Raw genomic sequence first — 27,336 nt, 5'->3', positions numbered from 1 at the left:
CCTGACTATTACATGCTTATAAATGTCCCAATTCTGCATAGCAGTGGCACAAAATGGTGCCCACACAATCTGAAAGTGGTTGCCAAGCATACTGACAGTAAGAAACAGAAGTAGTAAGATATTGTAAGCAGAACTTTCAAAGCCATACCATCCACATTACAATGTACAATTGATGCAAACCAAAAATATGTGGTGGCCATCACGTTTCAAATGATTAAACTATGTTCCCCTACAGTCAAGGACCATCCGCTCCCCTGCCCCTCAACTCACTCAAGCCACGCTCTTCACCAGAGCGCACTCAATCTTCCAAGGATCGGCCTGCGAATCCTCTGTTGTCTTAAGTGAGGAGAGGAACTTCTGCACCCTCTCTAGAAAGAAAAAAATACTTGTTTTGCCCACATGGAAACTGAAACAAAGTTTGATTCCCCGCTGGAATAATTCTCAACACACCGCTGAGAAGGCTCATCTGCCTTCAGACACCTTCGCTAAATAATTATTACACAAGAGAATACATAAATCTTCGTACTTCAAAGGCTGGGATATCCCTCATTTTTTATACACTGTGTATCTTTATTTTATCTGCAAAATTCAAGAGTTTTGCAATAACTGGCCTCAGCTTAGAAGCATTCTGGTTATGTTGTCCAAGACAATGGGCCCTCTCCACTATTTTTTTTAATTATTTTTTTTTATTTATTTATTTGAGTTTTTCTATACCGGCATTCACGGAGATTCGTATCATATCACAGGCTCCGTGGTTAAAGAAAAGCCAAGTGATTCAGGTAACCACACCTGCAAGAGCTGAATTAGATTTGGATCTTTCAGAGTCGGGAACGCCAATTACTCACAAATTGTTTTCTTCCTGATCTTCAATGTGGTCTTTCAAGATGGCATTTTCTTTTTTCACCGCCTGCAATTCTGCTTCCATATGATCCGTAGTTACTTCCTGTGACAATACAAGATTCGAGGTAGTCGACCCTGTTCTTTTGACACTCTAGAGATTCTTTTATCTCATCAATACAGGTCTGCAATTTATTTAGTTTATCCTGCAGAACTGCCAAGCTATTCTTCGATATTTCTTTTATGAGATCGGCTTTCATTTCCTGCATCATTTTCTCAAGTTCCGTCGACATTTGCAATTCTCTGGTCTTCAACTTCTTTCTTGTAAGTCATTGCATATTAGCGGTCATACCTCTCTAAACCAAACATAGGGCAATCAAACAACTGCAACCATGCACCAGAGAAGAAACATAATATTTCAGTCGATGAAAGGGCAGGTTTAGGAGGAATATTAAGTAAGCCTGAGCGGAGATCTTCTGAAAGCGACTTCATAGCGTCACCAGAAGTCCTAGAGTCTTATTTTAAATATTTATTTTTCACTTGTAGCAAACCAGTCATGTTAAGCGATTCTCTCAATGCAACATTGCCATCATTGTATGCGCTATAAGTCCTACGGTGTAGAATAGCACATGTATAAGATGTACCTATTCATTAACAATTTTATAACTAACCATGTAATTTAACATGTGCCTGACTGATGTTTTCAAAAATAAGCAAGCACTTAAATTGAAGCATCCATGTTGAAAATTGTTTACTAATATTACCTAACAAAAACTTTGGAGCATCATTAATGGTCTTAACCTTCAAGCATTCCCCTAAGGCAAGTTTTTTGTTTCCATGGAATTTTATTTTGCAACCCTTGCAGTTCACCAAGGCCTGCCTGCAGCACAGCAGTTTCAAGGGTTTAAAGACTCATCCAGAAGCCCCTGAAACTCCTATGCAGACATAGTAACTAAAAGCAGCAAGAAATTGGTGCTTTCCAGCAGCAGGGGACTTCTCTCAGGCTCCAGGATCTACATAAAAAAATTCACAAAACATAAAAAGCTAAACTTCTAAGTTAGATCTGTGTTTGAATTATTAGATCAGAGGTGAGTTCCTGGCAATATATTTTTGGATGGGTTCCTCTCCTCGAAGAAAAATGTCCAAGACCAGCTCTCACTAATGTATTCATAACATGTGGAAGTTTAAGGAAACAAAATAGAAAAATAATGTCTGGCTCATCCAGAAAACAATTTGCATATTTAAGACTAGGATTATTTTTAACTGGGTCCTGCAATTAAAAATCAAAACAGGCTCATTAATAAAGTTTAGAAGTTACGCTATTAATTGAAAGACACTGTCACTCTCTGATGCAAATGAATATTTTTAGCTGCCTCTCCAAAGTACATTATCTTCATCCCAGGGACTGTGAGATCCTCATGTTGCTAAGCAATGCCACGTACACCTTCCAATCACCACTCCGTCATCAAAAGTAAAAGCTTTCATGTGAAGTGCAAATGAACGCATGTGTATTCTGTTGAGTATTTGTTCAGAGCAAAACAAAATTACAGATTGATATCTACTTGAACTACATGATGTAGAAAGCTCATTCCAAGTTGAGGTGTGTTTCCATTACAGAACAGCTTTTGCATAAAATGTTGATATTCCATGTGGGTACAAAGTATATTCACAGCCATGGTAAAAGGAAAGGTACAATCTGGTATGAGGTAGGGGGTTTTCACTTGACAGCTATATTTACAGTTGTATAAACACTGATGTATAGAAAAAATACCTAGTCCTGATAGATGAACAATCACAGAAGCTCATTTTCCTGCAGTACCATGATTACCACAAGTACTATGTTCCAAATTCTGAAAGGAAGGTAAAGAAAAAAAAAAGACTATATCCAGTACTGGCACAGCAATTACCAAAAATCTATCTTCAATTCTAACCAATCCATTTAATATGTAGTCCAGGGATAGGCAACTTCTGTCCTGGAGTGCCACAAACAGGTATGATTTTTAGGATATCCACAATGAATATGCATGAAGTATATTTGCATGTGCTGCTTCCACTTTATGCATATTGAGTAATGGTTTCCTGAAAACCAGACCTGTTGTGGCATTCCAGAACAGGAGTTACCTACCCTAATGTAGGCTTTAAGTTCTGCACAGAAGGGTATCTTCAGCATTGATACACTCACACACAAGCAGGTGGAGGCAGAGAACAGAAGCCTTTTCTGATGTCATGTTCACCTATGTAGCTGGGTGCAGCAGGAAAGGCTGTTCATAGTTTCTTGCCCAAGCCTTTGTCTAATCCAGGGCTTCCCAAACCTGTCCTAGGGGACCCCATAGCAAGTCGGGTTTTCAGGAAACCCACAATGAATATGGATGAGATACATTTGCATATCCATGGAGACTCAGTGTATGCAAAATTGTCTCATGCATATTCATTGTGGGTTTCCTGAAAACCCGACTGGCTGTGGGGTCCCCAGGACAGGTTTGAGAAGCCCAGGCCTAATCTATAAATATTTTTTCATCACTTTTCCCACCCCAAATATCTAAACAAAAATTTCTCCGGAGACTCTTCTCCCCTTCCCTATATGCTGAAACAAAGTGGTTCTTCAGAAATAATTTAGGAAACAAAACAGAAAAAGAAGAAGATGACACTATGACCCCTTGGGTGGGTTCTGGACTGGTCTGTCATGACTGAAAAAAAGGAAATTAACCGGTATCTTAAATGTCACCTTATCCTGCCAGTCCAGACAAATGGGACATGCCCAAGCAGTACTTAATTCAGGTAGAGTGACAGCATCATGGCCTCCTGAATTCTTGTGCCAAAAAAATAACATCCACCTTGGCTTGAATATTTAACTTGAAATGTTTGATAAATGAATGAAAAGAAGCCCATGTACCTGCCTTGCAGATGTTCAATGGAGAGACTAGTCTTTGCTCCACCCATGAGGCCTATACACTCATGGAGTTCACACTCAGCCCCCTCTGGTACCCTTCTGTCTTTTACAAAAGAAACTAAGGAAATTGCCTCCTTAGCCCACCTTGTTACGGATGCTTTTAAGGCTACCTTCCCCTTTTGTCAGCCAGCCGCCGAAGAGGATGAACAGTCTAACTTCTGGAAGACATTCATGAACATCCAGAAAGTTTAAGGTTTCTGTTGACCCTGTTCACTCCCGTCTCCTGAACATGTGCCGTGATATAGCAAATGTTGCTTACCTGTAACAGGTGTTCTCACAGGACCATATGTGAGGACTAACCTGATCTTAGTCCTCACATATGGGTGACATCATCAGGATGGAGCCCAATCACAGAAAACTTCTGTCAAAGTTTCCAGAACTTTGACTGGCCCCAACTGGGCATGCCCAGCATGGCACTAAACCTGCAGCCAGCAGGGGTCCCCCTTCAGTCTTATTTGAAAGCTACAGGCAGTGCCGAAAAATAAAATAACAAAACGTTACGAACCCAACACCACGGGGCGGCGGGCGGATTTCGTGAGGACTAACATCCTGCTGTCCTGTGAGAACACCTGTTACAGGTAAGCAACATTTGCTTTCTCACAGGACAAGCAGGATGGTAGTCCTCACATATGGGTGAGTACCAAGCTGAGGATGTCCGAACATGCACCAAATGTACCCAACAGCGTGCAAAAGGCACAACAACTGGGGTGGAATTTGGTAGAGGGCATCCTGAACCCCACCGGGCAGGCGGAAGGATGTAGGTACGTCACGCTGGAAATAAGTTACGCAGGACAGACTGGCCGAAGATGGAATCTTGTCTTCCAGCTTTGTCCAAGCAATAGTAGGCTGAGAAAGTGTGGAGAGAACTCCAGGTGGCAGCCCTACAAATGTCAGGAAGCGGCACCGATCGTAGGTGTGCTACTGAAGCTGCCATGGACCTCCAGAGTGTGCTTTAACAAGGTCTTGAAAAGGAATGCCTGCTTGCTTGCTGATAGCAAAAAAAGATATGCAGTCTGCCAACCAGGAGGAGAGAGAGTCTGCTTACCCACCGGTTGCCCTAATTTGTTGGGATGGAAAGAGATGAATAACTGAGTGCTCTTCCTGTGGGCAGCTGTACGGTCTAGATAAAAAGCTAGAGCCCGTTTACAGTCAAGGACATGCAGAGCCTGTTCCCCTGGATTGGAATGGGGCCTGGGAAAGAAGGGAGGTAGTATGATGGATTGATTAATGTGAAACTCCAAAACTACCTTAGGTAAAAACATAGGGTGAGTGCGGAGTACCGCCCAGTCCTGCAGGAATTTAGTGTAAGGCGGATAGGTAACTAGGACCTGTAACTCACTAGCCCTGCAAGCTGAAGTGATAGCCAAAAGGAAAATCACTTTCTATATGAGATATTTCAGGTCACAGGAGTGAAGAGGCTCGAATGATGGTTTCATGAGCTGACCGAGAACCAGATTAAGGTCCCAAGAAGGTGCTGGAGGACGTAAAGGTGGCTTGATATGGAGCAAGCCCTTTAAAAAGCGTGGGTTGTACCAATATAGGAACATCCCCAACACCTTTATGGAAGGCGGCTACCGCACTGACATGCATTCTGATGAAGAGGTCTTTAGACCTGATTCCGACAAATGCCAGAGATAGTCCAAAAACTTTGGGATTGGACAGGAAAAGGGATCAAGGGACTACGAGATGCACCATGATGAGTACCTTTTCCATTTATAGGAATAAGATTTTCTTGTGGAAGACTTCCGAGAAGCAATCAGGACCCGAGAAACCGAATCTGAAAGGTTAAGTGGTTGAAGGATTAACCTTTCAACATCCATGCCATCAGAGACAAGGCCTGTAGATTCGGATGGCCTAGGCATCCGTCGTTTTGAGTGATCAGATGCGGGTCCATTCCCAAAGGAATGTGCCTGCGGATGGAGAGATCCTGAAGTATGGGAAACCACACTTGGCGTGGCCAGTGTGGTGCTATCAGGATCATGGTTCCCTTGTCCTGACGCAGCTTCACGAGAGTCTGAGAGAAGAGGAAGTGGAGGGAATGCATAAAGCAGACCAGTTGCTCATGAGAGGAAGAATGCATCTCTGGGCGGAGAGTGTTTGCTGCGAATGAGGGAGCAGTAATTGTCCACTTTGCGGTTCTGAGGGGACGCAAAGAGGTCTGTCTGGGGGTATCCCCATTGTCGGAAGATTGAAGTCACCACCGAGGGGTTGAGAGACCACTCGTGCGATTGGAAGACGTGACTCAGTTTGTCTGCCAATACATTGTCCACTCCCTGCAAGTAGGTGGCCCTGAAGTACATCGAGTGGAAGAGCGCTTTCGCCCAAATCTGCGCAGCTTTCTGACACAGAAGGAAGGAGCCTGTGCCTCCCTGCTTGTTGATGTACCATATGGCCACCTGGCTGTCAGTCTGAATCAGGATGACGTGATTTGATAGGCGTTCCTGAAAAGCCCTGAGAGCATATCGCATTGCTCGAAGTTCCAGGAAGTTTATTTGATGTTTGGCTTCCCCTGGAGACCAAGACCCTTGTGTCTCTGGATTGTTCATGTGGGCTCCCCACCCGAGGTTGGAAGCGTCGGTGGTAAGAATGAGTTGAGGATCTGGCACTTGAAAGGGCAGCCCCTGGAGGAGATTATTCTGATCTTTCCACCAGGCGAGAGACAGATGGAGTGAGTCGGTGATGTGGACAATGGTTGACAGAGGCTGAACAGCTTGAATCCATTGTGACCGCACAGTCCAATGCATGAGTCTCATGGCCAGGCGGGCCATTGGTGTAACATGGACTGAGGTAGAAGGACGAGGAATTGGTGAGCTGTTGCTGTATGCTGAGACTGCAACTGGTGGGCGAGAGTCACTAGGGTTAGCGCTAGTTGTTGAGGTAGAAAGGCTTTTGCCTGCAAGGTGTCCAAGTCTGCCCCAATGAACGACAAGGTTTGAGATGGGACTAAATAGGATTTTTCATAATTGACGAGAAATCCTAGAGAAATTAGAGTGTGAAGGGTCAAATCGAGGGACGACAGAGCGGCTTGCTGGGTTGGAGCCCTGATTAACCAGTCATCCAGATAGGGGTAGATGTGAACACCTTCTTTCCTGAGGAAAGCTGTGACAACTATGAGACATTTGGTAAAGACTCGTGGTGCAGATGCTAGGCCGAACGGAAGCACTCGGTATTGATATACTTGGGCCTACTAAAAACCTGAGGTACTTGCGATGAGCTGGAGTTATCGCAATGTGTGTGTATGCGTCCTGGAGATCCAGAGAGCAGAGCCAGTCTCCTCTTTGTAGAAGAGGTAGAAGAGACCCCAAGGTAACCATCTTGAACTTTTCTCGCTGGAGGTACTTGTTGAGAGCACGTAGGTCCAGAATTGGACAAACTCCCCTGGATTTTTTGGGGATCACAAAGTACCAGGAATAGAACCCTAGGCCTTGCTGCGAGCGTGGGACCGGTTCTATTGCTTTTAACTGGAGGAGGGGGGAAACTTCCTGATCCAGAAGGATAGAGTGGTCGGATGTCTCCCATGTCCGCAGAGGTAGTGAGTCCGGTGGCAGAGCGAGAAAGTTCAGGTGGTAACCCTGAGCAATGATTGCTAGCACCCAGTGGTCGGTTGTGATTGATTGCCACATGTTGTGAAAGTGGCATAATCGACCTCCTACTGGTATGCTTGGCAGAGGAATAAGGCTGCTGCTCTCCAAGTGGAAGTCAAAAACCTGAAGCAGGCCCCGGCTGGGGAGCTGCTTTTGATTTTTGCTTTCGGGCTTGGTGAGGCTGAGGCTTTTGATAAGGTCTTGTAGTTCGGGACCTTACTGGAGGAGGACAGGCCTTGCTCGGACGATAGAATGACTTCTTAGAGTCCTTCCTGAAGGGCTGTCTTAAAGAGAAGTTGGAAGGTATTGATGAAAGCTGTTTAAGGGGTCTCATGATGGTCCTTTAATTTAGCTATCATTCGCTGGATCTGTTCACCGAACAGATTGTCTCCTACACATGGTAGGTCAGAAAGCCGGTCCTGTACTTCTGGGCGAAGGTCAGAAGATTTGAGCCAGGCCCATTGTCTTGCCGAGATAGCAGCTGCAGACACTCTAGTAGAGGTGTCGAAGATATCATAAGATGTCCTAATCTCATGTTTTCCTGCCTCAAAACCCTTGTTTACAAGGGTTTGAAGCTGGTCTTGGAATTGTTCAGGCAGGGTTTCAGAGAAGCCCTGTATCTGCTTGAAGATGACCCTATTATATTGGGTCATATAAAGTTGGTAAGCCGCAATTCGGGAGATGAGCATGGCTCCTTGGAACACTCGTCGACCAATATTGTCTAGGAACTTGTTCCTTAACAGGTGGGTTAGATGAGTGAGGCTGCGACCTTTTTGCCTTCTTTTGAGCCGACTCTACCACAACTAAGTGGTGGTCGAGCTGAGATTTTTGAAAGCCAGGGGCTGACTGCACTAAATAGGTAGTGTCAGCCTTTCTGTGTACTGGAGCAATGGATCCAGGGTTCTCCCAATTCTTTTTGAGGAGGTCAAGAAGAACTTGATGAATGGGAATAGAAGTGATCACTTTGGGGGCATCCAGGAATTGGAGCAACTCCATCATCTGGTGCCTATCATCCTGTTCCGTCTGAAGTTGAAAAGGGACCAACTCAGACATTTCCTTCACAAAATTAATGAAAGAAAGGTCCTCTGGAAGAGAACGCTTTCTACTTTCAGTAGGAGAAGGAGGTGAAGGTAAGTAATCGGTGTCTGAAGAAGTATCATCACCCCAGGTGTCATAAGGATCAGCAGACTGATCTGTAGGACGAGAAGGGGGTTGGATACCTGAAGGCCCCGGTCGAGGCTCTGAGAAAAAAATCGGAGGAATCACCGGGGGCACCAAAGATGGCGCCGATGGATGAATCTGTGGCGAGGGACAAATTGGCATCAATGGCTCAGGCAGAACTCCTGATGGAGGAATGCGGAACGGTGTTTCTCCTCCCGATGAAGTTGTCAACGGGGAGGGCACCAGAGCCATCAGAGACCCAAGAACCACTGGTGGAAGGGCAGTCATGAGCGCCTCCATCCGGGATAGCAGCAGTGCCAGTGCTGCTGCAATCGGGTCGGTGACCGGTTCCACTCTCGGTGCCGGAAGAACCTGGAAACGTTGCATCGTCTTGTCGATGGCCTCCTGAACCAGCCGGTCCAGTTCTTCTCGGAGACCTGGAGCAAGCAGCCCCGGCTCTGGAACAGAAGAGGGAGGCAGAGGCACAGTCGGAGGGACCACCTTTACAGGCGGAATCGCGACTCCCAAACCCCGATCGGGTGAGGGTGGCCTCGGTGACCCGGTTGCAGGAATGGTCGGTGCCTTTCCTGGACGGGGCTTCTTCGACCGTGGCTCGAATGGTGGCGAGGCAGATGATTTCGCTCCCTCAACAGTCCGAGTCCTACGATGTCGATGGCGATGTTTCTCCCTGCAATCCCCTCGATCCTGAGGGGGAGTAGCGGGTGTCGATGGCCGTGAAGATGTCGATGGCGAACTGTCACCGGACGGTGGACGATGCTGTTGAGACATCGACGGTGGCGGTTCTGATGACATTGATGCGAAGGACAGAGTCGGGGTCTGAGCACGAAAGAGGAGTTCCATCTTCTCCATTCTGGCTTTGCGACCTTTTGGAGTCATGAGGGCACATTTGGTGCAAGTCAGGACATCATGCTCATGGCCTAAACACATTACACAGACTCCATGAGGGTCTGTGATAGACATGGTGCAGGTACAGTACGGGCACCAACGAAACCCCGACGCCATGGCCATAGAAAAATCTAGCCGCGGTACGGTAGGCCACGAGAGCCAAACTCGATGGTAATCGACAGAAGACTGTGAAAAAACTTACCGGAGTACCGCGGCCTGAGAAAAGTTAGAGGAGGGACCCCTGTGGGGCAATTTAAGTATAATTAATTCCATGAGGAAAATTCCTGTCAGGAATCTCTTCAGAGCTCCTAAACCGCGAGGCTACTGCTGCGCGGAAAAAAAGAAGACTGAAGGGGGACCCCTGCTGGCTGCAGGGTTAGTGCCATGCTGGGCATGCCCAGTAGGGGCCAGTCAAAGTTCTGGAAACTTTAACAAAAGTTTTCCGTGATTGGGCTCCATCCTGATGATGTCACCCATATGTGAGGACTACCATCCTGCTTGTCCTGTGAGAATGCCTTATTCAAATGGAACTCCGATACCACCTTTGATAAAAAGGAAGGCATTATCTAAATAGTGGCCAGGTCCTTCAAAAATACCAGAAAAGGATCTCTACATGACAGGACCTGGAGCTCCAGAGTTATTCTGGCTTAACAGATAACACTAGGAATACTATCTCTAATGTTAGGTCCTTGACTGACATCTCTCTTAGTAGCTCAAAAGGTGGCTACTGCTTAGCATCTTAGCACTAAGTTCAGATTCCAAGACAGGATCACCTGATGGATTTAAGACCGCACGTTTCACAAGCACCTCCCCCCCCCCCCCCAGTCCACCGGAAAAACATGCTACATCCAAGTGAGAGTCCAAGGGACCACCCTCAACCTGCCTTCTGAAAACCTGTCCTGGGGATCCCACAGCCAGTCAGGTTTTCAGGATAGCCACAATGAATATGCATGAGATAAATTTGCATACACCGAGTCTCTATGGATATGCAAATTTATCTCATGCGTATTCATTGTGGCTATCCTGAAAACCTGACTGGCTGAGGTGACCCCAGGACAGGTTTGGGAAGCCCTGTGCTAAAATCATCTCCAAACCAATTTGCAAAAAGTTCAGGATTAAAGTCACTTAAGTTTTGAAGGGGGATAGATCTTTGCAATGGCACCAGACCCCAAGGGTCTTGCATACTCTGATGTAAGCCAATGAAGTGGATATCTTCCTGCCTCATTCAGCATCATTCTGATTACCACTTCCGAATAGCCATTCCTTCTCAGTCTCTTCAGCAGCCATACCATAAGATAAAAAAAGGTACCAAAGCTTCATCGTCACTGGACCATGTCAAAGAAGCTCCATGTCCGAAGCAAACCCAAGTGGTTCCTCCTTTAACCTGATCAGATCTGAATACTAGGAGTGCCTGGCCCAGTCTGGATCTACCAGAATGACCTACCTGTGATTCTTTGGGGAACATTCCCGGTCATGGAAAAGAGAAGGAATATGTATAGAAGCTCATTTGATGGCCAATCAGGAGATCTATCCCTTCCGAGCTCCTCTCCTTCTGCCAGCTGAAGAGATGTACTGCCTTGGCATTTCAGTAGGTTGCCATCAGTGCCCATTAGGGTGTTCCCCATCTTGACAATCTGCTCGAAGACCTGCTCCACTAATTTTCATTCTCCCAGGTCTAAGGTCTGCCTGCTCTTACATCATTAATCCCTACCATATACAATGCTGACAGTACCTCAAGTTACACATCTGCCCAGCTCATTAGCAGACTTGTTTCCTGTTCAAATTGAGGGCTCTTGGTACCACCCTGCCTGTTCATCAAGACTACTGCTGTGGTACTGTTCTTTATATCTGGCAAAAGTCAAATCAGTGCCCATCTGATTTCCCTGATCTCTAAATGGCTGTTACGATTTTATCTCATTGTATCCCAACTCAGATGACTATGCTGCCTCCCCATCCACAGAGGTCTCCAGAAAGCCCTGTCCCAGGTGACCCAAGCCATCTCCTAGCTGCTGTCTTAACTATGCCTGTGGCATAGCCTCCTATCCTCCAGGAGCTCCAGCGGAATAGCTACCTAAGCTCCTCCTCCTGCCTGCAGCACACCCAGGCTTCAGCCCAATAGAGCTTTGCATCACCAGTATACTGGTGCCTTCTCATGGAGTCTCCCTTACCTCCTCAACCTGGCTGCTGTTTCCCTGTCATATGCCTTGTGGCCTATAGGCCTTCTTGCTCTGTGACCTTTCTAGGTGTTTCCTGGTCTCCCCCCCCCCCCTCCCCTCCCCCGTCTCTCTGAAGCTAGTGGACTATGGGACTTCAGCCTTGCTGCCTTCGGGCATCTCTGCTCCTTGTTGTCTTGCCTTGGCTTTGTCCAGTTCTGTCTGTGTGGTCTCGTCTCAGCCTGTAGCTCTCTCCTTACCTGGACCCAGTTCCAGTCCTTACCTGCACCTAGTCTACCAGCCTATAGACACTCACCATGAAGTATTTCCACTGCAGCCAGGCCCTTCTGGACCCCAGCAGGAGAAAAGGGCTGCTTAGGCGTAAGACCGGCCCAAGCCTTGCCCTGTAGTCCTGCACTACTCTTAGGGTGGGGTTCCCAGCATCCAGCCAGGATATAAGTCATGACAGTGGTTTATCATCTGATGCTTGAAAAGTTGGACCAGTGGCCCTGTGCTCTCCAACTCCTGCAATGGGCTCCCCAACTACAAGGCCACATCTATCACTAATGTGATCCAATCTGGGAGGTCTGGATCTATTCCTTTTGTTAGGCTGGCCTCAAACAGCTATCACAGCAGACTGTTCTTGGACTTTCTTGGTATGAGGAAAGTCCATTCATAGTCCTTTCTTTGAGGAGGCCATTGACAGAGCAGGGTTCTCTGCAAAGGGCACATGTAGGCCTTCACCAAGAGTACCAGATCTATGGCTGCAGCCATTAACCCGAATACCTATAGATACAATCTTATTCAAGAACCCATGTAAGTCAACAGCTCCCTCACCTATTCCTGCAACTTAGTAAGTCCCTCAGGTGTCAAACACCTTCCCTAATCTCGTATTGAACTGGGCTATCATGTAAACTAGAAGCTGAGTTAACTAGCTTCACCTTTTTCTGTTAACTACCCAACAGACAGGCCGATACAGTACAGTGCGCTCCGATGGAGCACACTGTTAACCTGCTCTTGGACGTGCGTTTTCCCTTACCCCTTATTCAGTAAGGGGCGGAAAACGCGCGTCCAACCCGCAGCACCTAATAGCGCCCTCAACATGCAAATGCATTGATGGCCCTATTAGCTAAGCCCGCGCGATTCAGTAAGTAAAATGTGCAGCCAAGCCACACATTTTACTTTCAGAAATTAGCGCCTACCCAAAAGGTAGGCGCTAGTTTCTGCCGGCACCGGGAAAGTGCACAGAAAAGCAGTAAAAACTGCTTTTCTGTGCACCCTCCGACTTAATATCATGGCGATATTAAGTCGGAGGTCCCGAAGGGTAAAAAAAGGTAAAAAAAATTTTTTTTAAATGGGCCAGCGGCTGTCGGGCCGAAAACCGGATGCTCAATTTTTCAATTTTACCGGCGTCCGGTTTCCAAGCCCATAGCTGTCAGCAGGCTCAAGAACCGACACCGGCAAAATTGAGCGTCGGCTGTCAAACCCGCAGACAGCACCACCTAATTTGAATACTGAATCGCGCGCACCGGCGAGTGGCCAGTGCGCGTGCCGGGAGAGCGGGTGTTCATCCGCTCTCCCGTAGACTTTACTGAAATCGACCTGAGAGGGCTTACAGAAGCTCAAGAATTCCGTGGTCAACCAACTCTCTTGCTTCAACTTGGCTCTGATTAGCCAACCATCCAGGTAGAGGTGGACTAATTTCCTCTTCGTGCAGGAATGCCGACTACTGTTGTCAATTTCATAAAGGTTCATGGGGCCAGAATAGGGGCAGCCAATTCAAGGGTATAATCTTTCTGAATAATCTCCAGTACCCATTTGTTGGTCATAATGTGGGTCCATTCCTTTTAAAACTGTGCCAACCAACCAACTGGTGAAGGCAAGGAGTAGACCCTCATAGCCTCATGTCGAACGTCAAGTCCCTGTAGCATCCCTAAGCTCATCCTCCTTGACTCCCTCTTTGGCTCTCCCGAAAGGAGTGGATTAATATCAATGACCTAGATTTCTGAGAGTTAAATTCTCATGAATCTATACTGTCTGACCTTCCAGTAATGAGCAGAAGAGCCTTTCACCATTCCCCTACCCATATCCTCTTGCAGTCCCCAAAGCTGGTACTCCCTCAGATACTTTATCAGCTTTTCTAACTCTTCCCCGAACAACCTCCCTTTGAAGGGTAACCTACACAGATGGGTTTTGAAGGCAAATCTACTGTCCAGTTCCTCAGCCATAGCAAATTCCTAGCGGACACCACCATAGCTACTTATTTGATCAATGTCCTGATTAAGTCATACAAAGTGTCTGCTATGAACACTAGCCCCTATTCCAGCTTAGCTACTTCTATACCAGGTGTCCTGGGGCTCCTCTGCATCCAATTGCAGCTACTGAATCCATAGAAATCAATGATCTAGCCACATACACCCCCCGCCCCCCCCCAGACTGCTGCCCCTAGGGACAAACTTGTAATCTAAAAGGATCTTTTCAGTGCTGCTTCAATCTGTCTATCCTGGGGGTCCTTCATAGCCATACCCCCCTCCACCGGGATAGTCATCTTTTGAGGAACTGCAGCCATTGATGTTTCCTCCTTTGGCATACAAAATAGATAGTTTACTTCTGGTCTCTTGGATTGGGTAGAGAATCAGCATGGCTTTCCTGATCTTAAAAAGGAGGAATCTGGGGTCTCCCTATCCACCATAATCATCTCCTGTATTGTTAGGTGAAAAGAGAAGGCTTTAGGGTTTGTTTGTTTTTTTAATCCCTGCTAAAATTGGATGTCCTCGTAGGGCACACTTCCCTTTCCGGTTTATCCAAGTTCAGTCTTCCTAAAGAGTCTCATCACTGCATCCTCACCTTCAAATGATGTTATCTCTGCTCCTTCATATCCTTCCCCTGACTTGTCCTCTCTCTCATGGGTCACTCTGGATACTGTGGGATGTCCAGAGTGGTCCAGAAAAGGTTCTGTGCAAGGTCTCTAAACTTTAAGATGGTTCCTCTCTAGGCTCAAAAGGTAATCAAGTCACTGCTGGCCTTCTACCACCCTCTCTCTTAATTGCACAATAAGTTTTGTGCAGAACAAACTCCATGGAAAACCCCTGTTCCATCACAGAATCTTACTGAGAAACCCCCAGGGAAGCCCTGGGTCTGCTGCTGCTTGGCTACCAGGGGCCGCAATATTCTCTCCAGTCCCACTGCTTTCCGGGTGCACCCATGCTAACCCTGTCCAGGACAGCAGTTGCTCCCCTTCAAATACCAAGGCAGCTCTTATCTACTCCTGTGGTTCCTAACCAAATTACAGACTTTTACAGTTCCTGAAAAAGGAACCTGTGACTGTATTTTGCTGGTGGCTACTGCATAGCAGACACCTCTTCCCCTTTCCATTCGCCTTCTGCAGTCGAGGGAAGCACAGGAGAAACAGAGCTCTTCCGAGGGCCTACTGCAGGAATCTGTTGCTGAGCGCCTCTTCCCTTTTTAGCACAACTTTATGCTCCGGCTACTAGGTGCAGGGCCTTCTCAGACCAGGCCCAAAAAGGAAGTGGATTTTATTTTCCAGGGAAGGAAAAGCAGCCAGTCCTGGTTATCATCCCCTTTTTGATCAGTTTAAGCTATCCTATGAATCGATCCACCAGGCCACTGTTCTATGAGCTTAACTACAAAAAACTTCCTTCCTGCTGCACAGTATTTCCTTTACTAATCATTTATTTATTTAAAAACTTTTATATACCGACATTCATAGCAATATCACATCGGTTTACAGACAAGGGTAAATAATCAGATGAACCAAATGAGAAGAATAAAGTTACATTCAACAAGGCATAAGCGAACGTTGGCGGTATGAGAAGAGATAGTAAAGTATTACGGAACCTAAGAGCGAGGTTTTGTTTTTGTTTTTTTCCCACAAATATCAACAAAGAGACACAAAATAACTACAGTACATATGTAGTAGCTTGTGGACATCAGGGAGAGGGGGATTGTAGGGGAGATCTATGGCGGAGTTAGAGGGTGTTGGGATATGGCTGCATGGGAATATTTCAGGTATATGCTGTTCAAACAGCCAGGTCTTTAGTTTTTTGTTTTTTTTTGGAAGGTGGCAGTGCAGTGTTCCTGGTGGAGATCCAGAGGCATGGAGTAAATGTTGAACAGAGTAGGGGAAAGGGAGGAACCTTGTGGAACGCCATGTGTTAGATTGATGGGGTTCGATTCATGGTTACCAATTTTGACTTTATATTGTCGGTTGATTAAGAAAGATGCGAACCAGCTTAAGGCTGTTCCTGATATACCTATGTCAGTAAGGCGATCAATAAGAATATTGTGGCTTACCGTGTCGAAAGCTGAAGAGATGTCTAGTAGGGCTAGGATAAACGATTGGCCTTTGTCCATACCCTTGAGAATGGTGTCAGTTAGGGATAACAAAAGTGTCTCAGTGTTGAAAAAATTTTTGAAGCCAAATTGTGAGGGATATAGGAGATTATGGTTTTCAAGGTGGTCTATGAGCTGTGAGTTGATAACTCTCTCCAGGAGTTTGGCCAGGAATGGGAGGTTAGATATTGGCCTATAATTAGCAGGGACTGAAGTGTCTAGGTTTGATTTTTTTAAGATGGGTTTGAGGATGGCTTGTTTCAAAGCAGATGGGACCTGACCAAGTGTGAGAGAGCAATTATTAATTTCTGAAAGGAGTTTGGCGATTGTGTCTGGTATGGTTAAAAGGGATTTAGTAGGGATAAAGTTCTCAGGGTGGGTGGAGGGTTTCATTTTCTTTAGTAGAGTTGATATCTCAGAAACGGAGGTAGTGTTAAAGGAGTCTAAGGAAAGGCCGGAGTTTTTGTATTTGGTGAAGGGGGGGGGGGACTTTGCAATGTGGTTACTGATTTTGGAGTGGAAAAAGGTTGCTAATTCATTGCATTTGTCTTTTGCGGCATTATCTGATACAAAGGGGGAGGATGGTTTTGTGAGGAGCGATACATAAGCAAAGAGGGCCTTAGTATCGTATTGGTAGAGGTGTATTTGAGAGTAGTAATCTTTGTTTGTTGGATTGAGGTTCTGTATGTGTGAAGAGTATGCTTGTAGTCAGCGAGAGAGGCAGTGGAAGGGCACTTGCGCCAGTTCCTTTCTTTGGTTCTTAGCTGTTGTTTAAGGGACTTAAGTTCTGCCATGAACCAGGGTTTTTTTTTTTTAATTAAGTGGCTTTATTTCTTTGGAGCTGATGGGGCAAATTTTGTCAGCAATGTCCTTGGTGATTCTATTCCATGATTGGTGAGCATTGTCAATATTGGTAAGGTCCAACTTCTCGAGTTCAGGTGTGAGGGCGTGGATTAGATCTCCTTGAGAGCATGGTTTCCTATAGTAGATGAGGTTGCTTTGTTGTTTTTATTAGAAAGGGGAGCTTTAATGAAGGAGAGCTTGGCAGCAATGAGCGAGTGGTCAGACCATGGGACTGGGGTGCAAGTGGGGGATTCGGTGGTGTTGATGTGGGAGTTAGTGAATATTAAATCTAATGTATGGCCGGCCTTATGTGTAGGGTTGGATATTAGTTGGGTAAATCCCATGGCTGAGATAGCTGATAGGAAGGCTTCACAGGAAGGTGACGGGGGGATGCGGTCAACATGAAGATAGAAATCTCCCATGATGATGGCCGGGACTTCCATGTCTATTTTCTCTGCGATGAACTCAATTAGGGGGGAAGCGTTTGTTAAGGAGATCGGGTGGAGTATAAACTAGGCAGACTTGAAGCTGTGGGGATTTGAAGAGCCCAATTTCGAAAAGGTGTGGTAGGATGACAGTCTGAGGGATTAATTTCAGTTCTTTCTTAGCAGCCAGAAGAAGGCCGCCCCCTCTCTTTTTGGGTCTTGGGAGTGAGTGGATGTCGTAGAGGTTTAAGGGTAGTAGAGGCAAAGAACTACCGAAAGCCTTTCCTGCTGTACCCAGTTATATAGGGGAACCTGAAGTAAGAAAAGGCTTGTGTTCTCTGCCTCCCACCTGCTGGAGAGTGAGAATAACCTATTCACCTGGACTGATCTGGAAGGATCATAAGGAAGTTGTTTTTAGATTACTGATCTAGTAGTTTTCCCCTGATCCTTTGGGCTTCCATCTCAGACAGAACCAGAGCCAAGATCTGGTACCATGAACCTTCATTCACAAACTACCCAAGTATTTTTCTCCTTTTTTATAGCCCCTGCCAACTTACTTTAGTACAGTCAGCCAGAGGCCATGCATCAGGGATCTCTCTGGAACCTTGTAACCATAGGAACTAAATCTGGCCATTAGAGGTCATCACTGTGCAAGAACTATGACAGGGAGCAGAAAACCCAAGCTGAGAAATGAACCCAGATCTTTCTGCATGGCACTGGCACTGAGCTACCAGGCTGGCCCTCTTGTCCCTTTTTTAATGACAGCTTGAGAATTTAGAAAAGCAGCAGAGTACAACATTGCAACAACATTTATTTTCAAGTGGCAAAAAAAAAAAAACAGAACACAAAAAAAACCCCCAACAGACTTGGCAGCAGCTCATCAGGAACTAGGCCAACAAGATGGGCTTCAATCTAAATACGTTAGGTACTAAGTCAAGACTGCAAATAAAAATCAGTGATTTTCTAATTCCCATATTACCAAACCCAACAGTACTGCAATTCTCTTAATTCGTAGAAAGAATTTCTCTCCATCTACAAAACCATGCATGAATTCTTTTGTACATGACTGTTCTATTTTTGGCCTGTTTTTGAAGATTGGTCTGCACTGTAAATTTTAGCACATTTCAACATGAGACTATTCATAGAAATATATGTGTAGAGACTGGTGACATCACAGAATGAGATGGCAGCATAATTCTGAGCTCCTGATTCCCCTGAGCCTTTGGTATTAGAAATCACCACACATCCTTTGTGATTAAGGCCGATTTTGCCTAAAAGTTCAAAAGATTACGTGTATAAGATGGCTTTGAAGAAAAAAAAAAAGAGCCAGATTTCGAACAATTTTAGTACATGAAGGCACCTTTGGAATCCAAGGGACCTAGAGGAATGGAGGAAGCCATGTATCTCTGGCTATGGAGGCAGACTTGGGCATTGGAGTGCCAGTAGCAGCAATGAATGAGTTGCCTATGCGAGAGGAGTTCTGGCAATGGTTTTACGAATTGTGTAAAAATATGAGAGATAATAAACAAGAACTTGACACTAAAATGGCCGATTTGCCGGAGCCGCGTGGGCAGGAAGGAGGAAGAGCATCAGCGTGTGCAGAAGAGGAGGAGCCGCCACGGGCTGCTGCGAATCCCAAGTCGCAGCGGCCCAAGAAGAGGAAGAGACCCGGTAGCAGGGCCGAGGAAGAGGCCCTGTAGCAGGGCTGCCGCGGCCCGAGAAGTTCAGGGCCGCTGCAGAGCCCATCCTGCGGTGACCCGCGAAGAGGAGGCCCAGAGGTGAGAGAGGGTGTGTGCGTGCATGTATGAGATGAGTTGAGAGATTGTGTGTGGGAGTGAGGATCTGAATGTTTGCAGAGGCAGCATTTGAGAGCCTCTGTATGTGTGAGAGAGACAGCGTGTGACGGTGAGAGCCTATGCTTGAGCAAGACAGCATGTGGGAGTGAGAGAGAGCCTGGGTGTGTGAGTCAGACAGCATGTGACAGTGAGAGCCTGTGTGTGTGTGTGTGAGACAGAAATGCATGTGAGAATGAGAACCTGACTGTGTTTGAGGGAAGAAGATGGAGAGAAAAGAAATACGGAAGAAAAAAGGACAATATAAAAGGAATTGGCAAAAAAATAAGAAAGGGAAGGTGGAAAAAAAAAAGCCTGTGACCAACCAATTAGAAAACTAACATCAGCCAGCAAAGGTAAAAAAATAAATAAATTACTTTTTAGTGTTTGGCACATGTAATCTTTGGGAATGTGCAAGAATAGCACTTTCTCTATGCGGATCTCACAATGTATGAGATCAGCATGGAGAAAGTGGAAGCCTACGGGGCCTGCACAGAGGAGGCAGCAGAATGGGCTTCAGTGTCAGTAGCAGCAATCGGCGTCTCCCCAATAGCCATGCGGCATCAGTGACAGTGGCAGCAAGATTACTGACATCTGGGGATGGTGGCAGTACCAGTCGGGGGACCCCTTTAAGCAGTGTGCAGAGGTTCAAAAGCAGCAGAGTCAGCCCAAGCTAACTACCATGAATGCTGCACACTCTTACCTCTCTCTGACAGCACACTGGTGGGACATGGCTGACGCAGGGGCAGCCAGCAGCTCTATTAGACATCCCCTGAAAATAAGGCCTAGTGCAACTTTGGTAGCAAAAATTAATATAAGACACTGTCTTATTTTCTGGGAAACAGGATATATATATATGATATCATTATATTTATTTTCTCCTCTGCTATTAAATTCTAGCTTAGGTAGTTTTCTCGGTGTTCCCACTTTATCCGTAATTCTTTAGAACCTATATCTGTTGCTTGATAAGATTTCTCTTTAATTATATAGTTGGTGTTACCGCAGAGTTTGATAGATGTGATACCAGAGTGGGAATCCAACAGTCACATCAACAAGATTATGTTTTTTATATAAAAAAGGAAGGTTAGTACAAGATTGAGCATAAGCTCGAATTTAATAGCAAAGGAGAAAATAAATTAAATATAATTTTATATATATATATACACACACACACACACACACACACATATATATTTTCTTTAGGATCAATCTCATAGTGGATCATATATGGCCAGATTACACTCGTTTCAACTTGAGTCCTAATCAAATTGAGGTAAAATTACATTATTAATTGAATTATTTTGTTCCAGATAATTTTAAAATGGGCAAACTAGAATTTGAGTGATTATTTTACACAAGCCTTCTATTTGAATGAATCTATACTTTTTTATGTTAAGAATTCTATTCTTTCCGTGTAGTAATATCACGGTTCGGTGTCACCTTTTTATGATACATGTACATCTTTTAGAGATATATGGTATTTTATGGTCTTTTAACATTATTGGTTTGATTGATTTTTTATTTCACTTTTGCATATGTTAATTAATGTGTTTTATTATTTGTTTTTAGCCCCTGAGGCAGCCGTTTGTTAACGGCGAAACTCGGCCAGAGTCGGGCTTTTAAAATATATACGTCTCCACTTCAATAAACTTTTGAAAAAGACTGTGGCGTCTAATCGTGGAAATTGAAAGGGCACATAGATCGCTCTGCCTGAGCAAAGGAACAAACCCCGGGATATTACAGCATGCTTCTATTGTTTTCCTACTAATGAGAGTGTGTTTACGGAGACAAGAAAGTAATTTTCGTGGCTTTGGGAGTCCCATACCATATTGATGTATGCAGATCTTTCTCCGGTTAACATCCAGAAACATATGGCGTTCAAGGAGATAACGGTGCTTCGTAAAGATGGAATCCAGTATTGATGGCTCTTTCCTTTCTGTCTGGTGATGACTATCAGAGGTACAACTTCCAAAGTGAAAGCAATCGAGGAAGCAGGCATTGTGGTCAAGAAAACAACTACGCAGAGGAATAATGCTGTAATGTTGAAAGGACACCCCACACTGGCAGAGTGGGGAAAGAAGGGAGTAGGCTGCAGAAACAATCAGGAAACTCATTCCTCAAAAGACAATGGCAAATGATAAAATTGGGTTCCAAGTAGTTTTTTTTTTAGGTTGCACTCTTTGGATTTTTGGGAGTGAAGGGAGCCTGGAAAAGGCTTAAATAATTTATTTAACAGTTTTATATACCGAAAATTCTTGTAAGGGGTTACAAATCAGTTCGGTTTACATAGAACAGCAACAGTGCTTCATTAAATGAAAGCAATTACATTGAACAATTAACAGAGCTTCAAAAGAGAACAGTTACAAAGAGTTAAGGATTCCAGTAAGAATAATAAAATTATTAACCAATAAAATAAGCAGATAACATTTAACATTTAAACAGCAAACAGTGTCTCGGGGGGAATAAATATAATACGCACGTGATGGCAGAGGTTAAGATCTTGAACTACGAAACAGAAGAACTAGTGGTTGACTCCACTATGGAGTGCACCAAAATAATATCATGGAACAGGGGGCATATAAGGGGCATATAAGGGTGTCCCTGTACCATGTAGATAAAAGGGTAGTGATTAGGTGTGTGAACCGTTGTGAAGGCAATAGGAACTAAGTAGAGGAGCTAAAACTGGACATGAAATTTTTTGAATAAGTCGATAAGATGAAAGGATGAGTCAAAATACTACTCATGAGTGGGTAGGTTTTAATTGAGACGAATTATCTGAAAAGGAAAAGGCCTGATTGAACAACCAGGTTTTGAGTCTTTTCTTAAAAGTAACGGGGCAATGTTCTAGCCGTAGGTCAGGAGGGAGGGAGTTCCAGTGTTTTGGACCAGACGCTGAGAGGGCTCTCATTCCTGAAGTTGTTTTAAGAAAGTTGTTTTAAAAAAGAAATAATGAGCCAATAGTTAGCATAAGTTCAAAGTAAGGTTGAATTTAGTAGTAGTTCTGGGGATTTATGCTTAGGGGGAGCTCAGATTGAGTTTTGTGAATGTCTACACCTCTCAATGCATTTGCATGTCTGCTATGGGGTAATAGGAGATGGTTCAGGGGGAAGGGAAAAGGGAATAGTAATGTGCTACAATGGGTTATTTTGGATTGGGAGAGTTGAGGGGAGGAAAATGTAGGTGTTGGTATTGGATATAGTGGTAAAGGACTTCAAGAAAATTGTGGTTGATATGGAGTTGGGGAGTTACCTGGGGATGGGGTGTTCTAATTTGAATACAAAATGGCTAAAACTAGAATTATGTCACTGAATGTAAAGAGCTTAAATGTACCTAATAAGAGACAATTTCTTAAATCTGAGTTTCAGGATTTGGGGGCTTTCATTGTACTTCTGCAAGAAACTCACCTTAAAAGATGGTATGAGTACCTTCTGGCCTGGCCCACTTTCTCTCTTAGGTTATTTGCTGCAGCAACTAAGAATGAGAAATATGCAGGAGTGGGAATTTTATTTCATAAGGATTTCACATGTCAAATTAGGTTGAGCTATGAAGACCCTACAGGAAGATTCCTTTTAGTGCAATTTGAGGTTGGAGGAGTAATGTTCTCTTTGATAAATATTTATGTCCCTAATATGGAACAGAGTTCCTTTTTTGCTGCTCTAGATGAGATTTTGACTTTGAAAGGGAATGATCATTTAATAAATGCTGGGGATTTCAATTTGACTCACGGCTGGATCATTCACTAGAGAGTGGTTTGGGCACTAATAAGCACAGAACTAAATAAACTATTGATGAAGAAGTGGGATCTTATTGATGTTTGGAAGCGTCGCTCACCCTCAGTATGGAATAGTTCCTTTTATTCAAATCCTACTCGTGTATTGATTTGTTTATTTTTTTTTTAATAGAAATGGCAGTGATTAATCAGGTTTCTCAAACTGAGATTGGAGTAATCATATAGTCTGATCATGCCCCTATTAAGTTAGATTTAAAGTTTGAGAAATTGAGAAACTTTATTGGCAGATGAAACCTTTTGATCTCAGTTAACAGAAGATAAGATATTAAAGATTACATTGGTAATGACACAGGATAATATTTCTCTTCTTGGATTGCTTAAAAGTTGTCATTTGCAGGAGGTTGATATAGAGAGCAGCTTTAAAAAAGGAGAAAGAAAGAGTTGAAAGAAGTTGCAAGATGAGCTAGCAGCTATAGAAAAGCTTCACAAAAACATACATTATCTCATTCTGTATATATTAATGTGCAGAGGGTTAGAGATCCTTTTGTTCCTTAGAACTTATAATATTACATTACAATTAAATGTGGTTAAACAAGAGCATTTTGAATGGGGCAACAAAGTTAAACACACATATCTCAAAACCAAAATTACTAAGATTAAAAAGTATGGAAGGATCCATTTTGACCTCCTCTGCTGACATTAGGCAAAGATTTTCACAATTGTATGGTGAGTTGTATGATAGTAGGGTAGATCAATACTTACATTCTATTTATCTCCCGAGTATATTTGAAGAGAAGCAATTTTTTTCTGATAAGATAACATTTTTTGAGCTTATACAGGTGATTAAAGGAGCTTAAAATGAATAAGACCTTGGGACTGGATGGCTTTACTGCTAGGTTCTACAAAAGATTTTCACCTCAATTGATGCCTTCTTTATAAACAATGTTCAAATCTCTAAGGAAAGGTAATTCCTTACTGCCTGAGTCAAATGTATTAGGTATTATCCTGGCCAAACCTGGACACAACCTGACTTTAGGCGGGTCATATAAGCCTATAGTGTGGCTTAATGTGGACCTTAAGATTTTAGCTGATTGTATAAATAGGGCAATGGCTAGGCTAGTACATTCTGATCAGGCTGATTTTATCCTGGGCAGAATGGCGGCAAATAATGTGCGCAAGTTTGTTAATTTCATCTATTGGGAGAAGGAGGAGCGGATTCCTGCTGTTTTGCTCGGTGGATGCAGAGAAGATCTTTGACATGATGTACTGGCCCTGTTTTTCACTATGGGGTCTTTTTTTCTCAGTTGGTTACTTCAGCTTTATAATAATCCTAAAGCTTGTGTTAAGGTTAATGGTGGATATTCTGACCTTTTTTCAATACAGCGGGAAACTAGGCAAGGATGTCCACTCTCTCCTCTTATTTCCTTTATTACTAGAACCCCTGGCAATTAAAATACATAATTCAGTTAATATTTCTGGGGTTTCGGTGGGTAACAATAATTACAATATTGTCTGCAAAAAGAGACAATATTCTATTTACTTTAAAGAAACCTACTCATTCGCTAGCAGGGGCAGTTTATGAAATGAGCCAGTTTAGTAAAGTTTCTGGATTCAGTCTAAATCTGGATAAGTTAGAGCTGCTCAATCAGCTTACTCAATTAAAAAAAATGATTTTCCCCTTAAATGGGCTAACAAGACGATTAAATATCCGGGTATTCATGTTAGTAACTGTTTAGAAGAGCTGTATAAGTTGAATTAAAAATATCTTTCGCAATTTGGAGGAATAGATTGGGCTCTGTGTCTTGGTTGGGCAGGATAGAGACCATAAAAATGAACATTTTGCCTAGGATATGCTATTTTTTTCAGTTTCTTCCGATACATATTACGTTTGCTTTACTTAAGTGGCAAAAGCGAATTTTTGCTTTCATTTGGAAATTTAGGCCTCCTAGGATTGCTAGAAGTATAATGTTTCAGCCTAAATTGAGGGGAGGATTGGGAGTCCATCTCAGTTGGTACTATGTTGCTCCCCAACTTCGAGCTATCTTGGACTGGAACAGAAAAGGTGAACAAACTGAGGATGAAGATGAAGCAGGCTTTGGTTGGTGATATGCCACTATGAATATTGACCTGGCAAATTTAGTTAACTTGAAACAGATTAAATCCTTGCCCCCAACCACAGGTAATACTTGACGGTTATGGAAGCAATGGCAACAAAATGTGCTCTTGACCAATCATCCAGATAAGCAAAAACATGCACCCCCAGCCTGCGGAGGTGCATCACCACCATGTCAAGCATTTTGTGAAGACTTGTGGGGCTGCCACTAACCCAAACGCCAACTAGAAGTGCTGCTTTCCTACCACAAAAATCAGAGATACTTCCTGTGATTGGGGAAGATTTAAATGTGAGTGTATGTGTCCTTTAGATCGAGGAAGCATAGCCAGTCCCCTTTTTGCAAAGGGGGGAGATCAAGGTGCTCAGGGAAACTATCTTGAACTTTTCTTTTTTGAGAAATTTTTTCAAGGCCCTTAGGTCTAGGATGGGCGGAGTCCTCCTGTTTTCTTTGGAATTGGGAAGTACCTGAGTAAAATCCCCACCCTCTTTGGTGGAACAGGCTCGACTGCTCTGGCTATTAAGAGGAAGGAGAGCTCAGTCCCCAAAACAGGCTCAGAGGGCAATTTAGCGGGACGCCAAATTGATTCAATTGGTAGCTTGATGATGAAGGAAAGAACCCACTGGTCAGAGCTTTTACTGGGCCACTTGTGTGCGAAGAACCATGCCTACCTCCGACTAAGTTCCAATGTCCCAGGTTTGGATGACTAGTCTATGCTTCCTACAACCCTGTCCTGGAGTGGACTGAGGTGCTGTCTGGAGCTTGGGGGCTCTCTTTCGCCAGAGGAAGTACTATCCTCTGCCCCCTCGCTCCCATCAACAGCATCAGGGCTACCACAGCTCTGGCGAAAGAAAGACTTCCTCTGCCACAATCTCACTGACCTCCTAGAGAAGGCCAGGTCCAGAGTGCTGGTGGAGAGTTTCATGGTGGTCCTGGAGCTGGGCCATAGCATCCCTCACCCTATCACCGAAGAGATTCTCCCCAGTACACGGCATGTTAGCAAGTCATTTCTGTACCTCTTAAGAACATACGAAATTGCCATGCTGGGTCAAACCAAGGGTCCATCAAGCCTAGCATCCTGTTTCCAACAGACGCCAGACCAGGCTATAAGAACCTGGCAAGTACCTAAACACTAAGAAGATCCCATGCTACTGATGCCAGTAATAGCAGAAGCCATTCCCTTAGTCAACAGCAGTTAATTGACTTCTCTTCAAAGTACTTATCCAAACTCAGTTACACTACTGCACTAACCATATCCTCTGGCAACAAATTCCAGAGCTTAATTGTGCGCTGAGTGAAAAAGAATTTTCTCCGATTAGTCTTAAATGTGCTACTTGCTAACTTCATGGAGTGCCCCTTAGTCCTTCTATTATCCGAAAGTGTAAATCATCAATTCACATCTACTCGTTCAAGACCTCTCATGATTTTAAAGTCCTCTGTCATATATCCCCCTCAGCCGTCTCTTCTCCAAGCTGAACAGCCCTAACCTCTTTAAGCCCTTCCTCAGAAGAGCTGTTCCGTCCCGTTTATCATTTTGATCGCCCTTCTCTGTACCTTCTCCAGTGCAACTATATCTTTTTTGAGTTGCAGTGACCAGAACTGTACATAGTACTCAAGGTGTAGTCTCACCTTAGAGCAATACAGCGGCATTACGACATTTTCCTTTTATTCACCATTCCCTTCCTAATAATTCCTAACATTGTTTGCTTTTTTTTTTTACTATTGCAGCACACTGCCATTTGGCGGGCACCAATTTCCACTGCAAAAACCCTCAATGCCATCTTGAAAACATTGCAGGTCGCTTGGACCTCATGTTTTTTGCACTCCAGACTCTTATGCACCAGCAACATGAGGGTATCTTGCTGCTGCTGAAGCAGTTCTCAGCCACCTCCTGCACATGCTTTCAGATGTCCCACAAGTACTGGCGCATGTAGAGCTGATAGAAAATTATGTGGGCAATGAGCATGGCACCCTGAAAACACTTTTCTCTTAAAAGCGTCCATTACTCTGTGGTCCTTCCCCGGGGGCGCCGAGGAATGTGTCCGAGATCACCTGGCTCGCTTGAGAGCGGATTCGACCACCGACGGGTGGGGCACCTGATGCTTATCAAATCCAGCTGCCTTCTGGACAAGGTAGTCCCTGTCAGCCTTTTTCTTAACAGGAGGCACAGTGAGAGGGTGTTCCCAAATCCTCAGAAGCAACTCCTTAAGGATATCGTGTACCAGGACTGACACAAATATCCTTAGGAGGCTCCACAAACTGAAGGACCTCAAGCATTCTGTGCCTGGCATCCTCTTCTGTCAGCAACCAAAATGACATGGCTTCCGCCATCACCCTCACAAACCCTACAAAGGTTAAGTCATTAGGTGGAGATTTCCTTCACTCTTCTGGAGGTGGATGATATGATGGGAGAACCTCAGAGCCCTCTGAGGACGACCCCATGGTGTCAAA

General features: G+C 44.4%; 1 protein-coding gene across 6 annotated transcripts in view; it reads right to left on the bottom strand.

Annotated features, from left to right (window-relative positions):
* Positions 1–27,336, bottom strand: part of FBXO15 (F-box protein 15) — a 229,876-nt gene that overhangs the window by 189,846 nt on the left and 12,694 nt on the right. Inside the window, exon 2 of one of the 6 annotated variants that reach the window (XM_029590884.1) lies at positions 22,449–22,515. The exons of 4 other annotated variants lie outside the window; for them this stretch is intronic. Coding sequence is in view for 1 of the 2 variants with exons in the window: in XM_029590882.1 (XP_029446742.1) it covers positions 846–925 (80 nt within the window). In the remaining variant the exon portion in view is untranslated. Of the gene's footprint in view, positions 1–845; positions 927–22,448; positions 22,516–27,336 lie in introns of those variants that run through there. One more of the 6 variants, XM_029590882.1, reaches the window with a different exon arrangement.

The sequence above is a fragment of the Rhinatrema bivittatum genome, chromosome 2 (assembly GCF_901001135.1).
Source record: "Rhinatrema bivittatum chromosome 2, aRhiBiv1.1, whole genome shotgun sequence".
NCBI classification, from domain to species: domain Eukaryota; kingdom Metazoa; phylum Chordata; class Amphibia; order Gymnophiona; family Rhinatrematidae; genus Rhinatrema; species Rhinatrema bivittatum.
This window is presented reverse-complemented; position numbering and strand designations above follow the sequence as displayed.